The sequence below is a fragment of the Oenanthe melanoleuca genome, chromosome 28, assembly GCF_029582105.1.
Source record: "Oenanthe melanoleuca isolate GR-GAL-2019-014 chromosome 28, OMel1.0, whole genome shotgun sequence".
In the NCBI taxonomy this organism is placed as follows: domain Eukaryota; kingdom Metazoa; phylum Chordata; class Aves; order Passeriformes; family Muscicapidae; genus Oenanthe; species Oenanthe melanoleuca.
In genome coordinates this window covers 3,937,567-3,944,286 of record NC_079361.1, presented here as the reverse complement: position 1 = coordinate 3,944,286, position 6,720 = coordinate 3,937,567, and the positions used below count along the sequence as shown (strand labels likewise).

General features: G+C 64.6%; 1 protein-coding gene across 4 annotated transcripts; it reads right to left on the bottom strand.

The window, feature by feature from the left end:
• Positions 1 to 6,420, bottom strand: CCDC194 (coiled-coil domain containing 194). 4 transcript variants are annotated; one of them, XM_056512643.1, is made up of 6 exons: positions 6,027 to 6,420; positions 3,018 to 3,114; positions 2,801 to 2,931; positions 2,032 to 2,097; positions 1,544 to 1,589; positions 1,260 to 1,501 (listed from the first exon to the last, which is right to left on the bottom strand). In XM_056512643.1, exons 1-6 carry the CDS (start codon positions 6,333 to 6,335, stop codon positions 1,389 to 1,391), a joined length of 762 nt encoding a protein of 253 aa, XP_056368618.1. In that variant the 5' UTR covers positions 6,336 to 6,420; the 3' UTR covers positions 1,260 to 1,388. The 4 variants fall into 4 exon arrangements, with proteins under 4 accessions (XP_056368619.1, XP_056368618.1, XP_056368620.1 ...); XM_056512645.1 differs by having other exon boundaries at positions 1,470 to 1,501; positions 2,017 to 2,097; positions 2,801 to 2,933; XM_056512644.1 differs by having other exon boundaries at positions 1 to 1,589; positions 2,017 to 2,097; positions 2,801 to 2,933.
• Between the last annotated feature and the right edge of the window lie 300 nt (positions 6,421 to 6,720).

Here is a 6,720-nt window from a genome sequence, read left to right as displayed (position 1 = left end):
ATTCCCAAAATTCCCCAAAATTCCCCAAAATTCCCGGTTTTCCCGGGTTCTGGAGAGCTGTGCACGCGGCGGGAGCGCCCGGAGCGGATTTCGGGGAAAACCCGGGATGAGCCGAAAATGTCCCAAAAAAAAAATGGGAAAGGGACCCCGGTGTCCCTTGTCCCGCTGCGGGATGGGGAGGGGACACCCCGGGAGTGACACGGGGCGGCGGCGCTGAGGGATCGGGATCAGAATCGGGGTCGGGACACGGCGGGATGGGGATGGGGATCGGGATAGGGACTGGGACACACAATGGGATTGGGATCGGGATCGGGACATGGTGGGACTGGGATCGGGATCAGGATCAGGATAGGGACTGGGACACACAGTGGGATCGGGATCGGGATAGGACTGGGACACACAGTGGGATCGGGATCGGGATCGGGACATGGTGGGACTGGGATCGGGATCGGGATCAGGACCGAGACCGAGACCAGGATTGGGATCGGGATCGAGACCGAGACCAGGATTGGGATTGGGATCGGGATCGGGATAGGACTGGGACACACAGTGGGATCGGGGTCGGGATCGGGACATGGTGGGACTGGGATCGGGATCGGGATCAGGACCGAGACCAGGATTGGGATTGAGATCGGGATCGAGACCGAGACCAGGATTGGGATTGGGATCGGGATCAGGATAAGGACTGGGACACACAGTGGGATCGGGATCGGGATAGGACTGGGACACACAATGGGATCGGGATCAGGATAAAGACTGGGACACACAATGGGATCGGGGTCGGGACATGGTGGGACTGGGATCGGGATCGGCATGGAGATCGGGACCAGCATTGGGACACGGCGAGATCAGGATCGGGATTGGGACCAGAACACACAATGGGATCGGGATCGGGACTGGGACTCACAATGGGACCGGGATCGGGACACAGTGGGGTCAGAGTCAGGATCAGGACATGGCGGGATTGGGACACACGGTGGAATTGGGACCCTGCGGGATCAGGATCAGAATCGGGACACGGCAGGATTAGGACGTGCAGTGGGATTGGGACAAACAGTGGGATCGGGACACACAATGGGATCGGGACACGGCGGGATCAGGACGTGCAGTGGGATCGGGACCCTGTGGGATCAGTGCACATGGGGACATGGGATGGGATCAGGAATCATAGTGGGAACAGATACCACAGTGGGATCAGGGATCAATGGGATCAAGGATCATTTGAATCAGGGATCAATGGGATCAGGATCACAGTGGGATCAAGGATCATTTGAATCAGGGATCAATGGGATCAGGGATCAATGGGATCAGGGATCATTTGAATCAGGGATCAATGGGATCAGGATCACAGTGGGATCAGGGATCAGTGGGATCAGGGATCAATGGGGTCAGGACCCGTCTCCCGCCCCCAGCGCTCCCCAGGCTGCGCTGGTGGCTCCGGGCCCGGCACTGGATCCCGCTGGCCACAGTGCTGGGGACACAGAGCACCGGGAATGTCGCGATGGGCACCGGGAATGTCGCGATCGGCACCGGGAACGTCGCGCTCGGTGGGGCGGGGCCGGGGGGGGGCTGCGGGGCCTCAGCCCTTCCTGCAGAGGGGGGGACAGGGGTGAGTCCCGCTGCCCTGGGGACACGGGTGACAATGGCAGGGAAGCCACCGTTCCTCGCTGTGCCCCTTCCCCGGGATGTCCTCCCGTCCCGGGGTGTCCCTTCTTCCCGAGGTGTCCCTTCCTGGGGTGTCCCCTCTTCCCACACTGTCCCCCCTTCCCAAGATGTCCCTTCTTCCCGAGGTGTCCCCTTCTCGGGGTGTCCCCTCTTCCCAAGATGTCCCCTCTTCCCAAGATGTCCCTTCTTCCCGGATTGTCCCCCTCTCCTCGGGGTGTCCCCTCATCCCAGGATGTCGCCTCTTTCCGCATTGTCCCCCTCTTTCCCAGGATGTCCCCACTCCCCGGAATGTCCCCCTCGGGCTGTCCCCCCTCTCCGGGCTGTCCCCCTCCCGTGTCCCCCCAGAGGTACCGGGACGGGGGACACCTTCGCCCGCTGCCTCTGTCGCGGCCGCGCCGCCGCAGCGCCTCCAGCTCGGCCGCGTAACCCCGGCTGTGGGGACAGGAGCCGCGTGGGGGGGTGGCCCTGTCCCCGGGAGGGGACACGGGGGGTCCCCAGGGGGAGGGGGGACAGGGCAGGAGTGGGGGGACAGAGAAGGGGACAGGGATGGGACAGGGACAGGGGAGAAGGGACTGGAGGGACACACGAGGGGACCCCATGGGGAGGGGGGACAGGGCAGGATGTCACAAGGGTGGGGGGGTGGCTTCTTTTAGGGAGTGGCTGCTCTGGGGGTGGCCCAACCCTGCAGAGGGTGACAAGGACCTTACGAGGGGTGTCCCCAGGGGACAGGGGGATGTCCTAGAGGGACATGGGGGTGTCCCCGAGGGACAGGGACCTTACAGGGGGGTGTCCCCGGGGACAGGGGGATGTCCTAGAGGGACAGGGGGATGTCCCCGGCGGACAAGGGGGTGTCCTCTGGGGACAAGGACCTTACAGGGGGTGTCCCCGCGGGACAGGGGGATGTCCCCGAGGGACAGGGACCTTACAGGGGATGTCCCCAGGGGACAGGGGGATGTTCTCTGGGGACAGGGACTTTTCAGAGGGGTGTCCCCGCGCGGCAAGGGGTGTCCCCGCGGGGCAGGGGGATGTCCCCGAGGGACAGGGACCTTACAGGTGGTGTGCCCGTGGGACAGGGACCTTTCAGGGGGGTGTCCCCGTGGGACAGGGGGGTGTCCCCGCGGGACAGGGACCTTACATCGTGTCCTCCAGCTCGCTCTGCCGCGCCTCGCAGCGCTCCCGGCGCTCCCGCAGCTCCCGCTGCTGCTCCAGCGCCTCCTGCAGCCGCCGCCGCAGCTCCCGCGCCTGCTGCGCGCCCCGCGCCACCTCCTCTGGGGACAGCGGCGACAGCGGTGTCACCCCAGCACCCCCGGGGCGGGGACAGAGCGGGGGACAGAGCGGGGGACAGAGCTCACCTCGCAGTGTCACTTTGTCACCGGCCAGCTCAGCCCGCTCGCGCCGCAGCGCCACCAGCTCGTCCCCCAGCGCGGTGACATTGGCGTCCAGGCTGGCCTGGGGACAGGGGACAGGTGGGGACACGTGGGGACACGTGGGGACAGCGCTGGGCAGTGGCGCCCCCAAACCCCGGCTCTTCATCCTGCTCCTCTGCCTCGGTGTCACCCCATGTCCCCAAGCTGTCCCCAGGCTCCTGGTGGCTTTGGGTGCCCCCTCATCTTCCTCAAAAAGTTGGGGACACGGATTTGGGGACAAGGATTTGAGGACACGGATTTGGGGACACGGATTTGGGGACAAGGATTTGTGGGCATTAATTTGGGTGCACGGATTTGGGGACACGGATTTGGGGACACAGATTTGAGGACTCAGATTTTGGGGCAGGGATTTGGGGATGGATTTGGGGACGCGGATTTGGGGATAAGGATTTGGGTACATGGATTTGGGGACACGGATTTGGAGACATGAATTTAGGGACACGCATTTGGGGACACGGATTTGGCGACAATCCCTGAGGTGACGCCGATCCTGGGGGCGACACGACTGTCCCTGCAGGCCGAGGTGACCCCGCGGGTGACACCGCCGGTGCCAGGGAGGGGACAGCAGCTCTCCCAAGCCGCCCAGCCCAGCCCGGGCCATTTCCAGCCTCTCCGGGCCATTGTTCAGCCGGATGAGCCCGAGAGGGGCGGCGGGACCCGGCTCTTCCTCCGGGCGCTTTCCCGGCTGGAACCGCAGCTAAAAATACCCGGGAAGGACGGACCGGGGAGCGCCCGCCCCGCTGCGGGCTCGGCACCGGCAATTACCGGGATGGAGGCGGCGGGAACGGCCGGGAGCGGGACGGGAAGGGCGGGACGGGGCCGGGGATCGTTCTTGGGGTGCCCCTGTAGGAATGTGGGGGCTCTGTGCCCCCAGGAGCACCCAGAGCTCTGTTTTTGGGGTGTCCCCTGTAGGGATGTGGTGGCTCTGTGCCCCCAGGAGCACCCCAGGCTCATTTTTGGGGTGCCTCCTGTAGGGATGTGGTGGCTTTGTCACCCTGGGAGCATCCAGAGCTCCGTTTTTGGGGTGCCCCTGGAGGAATGTGGGGGCTCTGTCCCCCAGGGAGCACGCCGGGTTCGTTTTTGGGGTGTCCCCTGTAGGGATGTGGGGGCTTTGTCACCCCGGGAGCATCCAGGGCTCCGTTTTTGGGGTGTCCCCTGCAGGGATGTGGTGGCTGTGCTCCCCCAGGAGCACCCCAGGCTCATTTTTGGGGTGTCCCCTGTAGGGATGTGGGGGCTTTGTCACCCTGGGAGCATCCAGGGCTCCGTTTTTGGGGTGTCCCTGTAGGGATGTGGTGGCTCTGTGCACCCGGGAATACCCAGGGCTCGTTTTTGGGGTGTCTCTGTAGGGATGTGGTGGCTCTGTGCCCCCAGGAGCACCCCAGGCTCATTTTTGGGGTGTCCCCTGTAGGGATGTGGTGGCTTTGTCACCCTGGGAGCATCCAGGGCTCCGTTTTTGGGGTGTCCCCTGCAGGGATGTGGTGGCTCTGTGCACCCGGGAATACCCAGGGCTCGTTTTTGGGGTGTCCCCTGCAGGGATGTGGTGGCTCTGTGCCCCCAGGAGCACCCCAGGCTCATTTTTGGGGTGTCCCTGTAGGGATGTGGTGGCTCTGTCTCCCTGAGAGCATCCAGAGCTCCGTTTTTGGGGTGTCTCCTGTAGGGATGTAGGGGCTTTGTCACCCTGGAAGCATCCAGGGCTCCGTTTTTGGGGTGTCTCCTGCAGGGATGTGGGGGCTTTGTCACCCTGGGAATATCCAGGACTCTGTTTTTGGGGTGTCTCCTGCAGGGATGTGGTGGCTCTGTGCCCCCAGGAGCACCCCAGGCTCATTTTTGGGGTGTCCCTGTAGGGATGTGGGGGCTTTGTCACACTGGAAGTATCCAGAGCTCTGTTTTTGGGGTGTCTCCTGCAGGGATGTGGTGGCTCTGTGCACCCGGGAGCATCCAGGGCTCCGTTTTTGGGGTGCCCCTGGAGGAATGTGGTGGCTCTGTCCCCCAGGGAGCATCCAGGGCTCCGTTTTTGGGGTGTCTCCTGCAGGGATGTGGTGGCTGTGCTCCCCCAGGATGGAGCCAGGAGCACCCCGGGCTCGTTTTTGGGGTGTCCCTTGTAGGGACGTGACAGCTCTGTCCCCCCGGGAACATCCCAGGTTCGTTTTTGGGGTGTCCCCTGCAGGGATGTGATGGCTCCGTCCCCCAGGGGACGGTGCTGAGGGGACAGGGGGGTTCCATTCCCCTCCCAGTTCCCAGTTCCCAGTTCCCAATCCCAATTCCCCATCCCATTCCCCACCCCAAAGTGACCAAGCACCGCCTTGTCCCCACCCCTCCGTCACCTTCGGGGACAGGGGACACCGGTTAGAGCCGGGATAAGGGGACGGCGACCATTGTCCCCATCCCTGTTTCCACCCCAAACCGGCCACCACCATCCCTTTGGCCACCTACGGGGACAGGGGACGGTGAGGGGACAGTGATCATTGTCCCTGTCGCTTTTTTCACCCCGAAGTGACCAAGCACCGCCTTGTCCCCACCCTTCCGTCACCTACGGGGACAGGGGACAGTGAGGGGCTGCTGAGGGGACAATGAGCGTTGTCCTCATCCCATTTCCCACCCCAAACCGGCCACCACTGTCCCTCCGGCCACCTACGGGGACAGGGGACACCGGTTAGAGCCGGGATAAGGGGACAGCGACCATTGTCCCCATCCCATTTCCCACCCCAAACCGGCCACCACCACCACTCTGGCCACCTACGGGGACAGGGAACAGTGCTGAGGGGACAGCGACCATTGTCCCCATCCCAGTTCCCACCCCAAACCGGCCACCACTGTCCCTCCGGCCACCTACGGGCACAGGGGACACCGGTTAGAGCCGGGATAAGGGGACAGTGACCATTGTCCCCATCCCATTTCCCACCCCAAACCGGCCGCCCCCACCCCTCCACCTACCGCCCGCTGCCGGCAGGACGCGAGGCTGGCATTGTCCCTCCTGCTGTCCCCTCGTGTCCTCGCCAGCTCCCGCCGCAGCTCGTCCCTGTCGCTCTCCAGGCGCTCCCGCAGCCGCTCCAGCCGCTCCAGCCGCTCCCCGAGCTCGCGGCTCTCGTTGGCCGCTCTGTCGCGACATCCCCGCAGCTTGCCCAGGGCCTCGGAGCGCCACACCATCACGGCCACCGCCACTGTCACCGCGGCCACCAGCAGCAGCAGCGCCGCGCACAGCGCCAGCACCTTCAGGGTGGCTCTGGGCACCGCGGGGTCCATGCGGAGGGGACAGAGGGGACAGGAGGGGACAGCAGGGGACAGGAGGGGACAGACGGGACAGCAGGGGACAGACGGGACAGGAGGGGACAGCAGGGTAAAGGAGAGGACAGAGGGGACAGGAGGGGACAGGAGGAACAAGAGGGGACAGCAGGGGACAGACGGGACAGCAGGGGACAGACGGGACAGCAGGGGACAGGAGGGGACAGCAGGGGACAGGAAGGGACAGACGGGACAGACAGGACAGGAGGGGACAGCAGGGGACAGCAGGGGACAGAGGGGACAGGAGAGGACAGGAGGGGACAGACGGGACAGCAGGGGACAGGAGGGACAGGAGGGGACAGACGGGACAGCAGAGGACAGAGGGGACAGCAGGGGACAGCAGGAC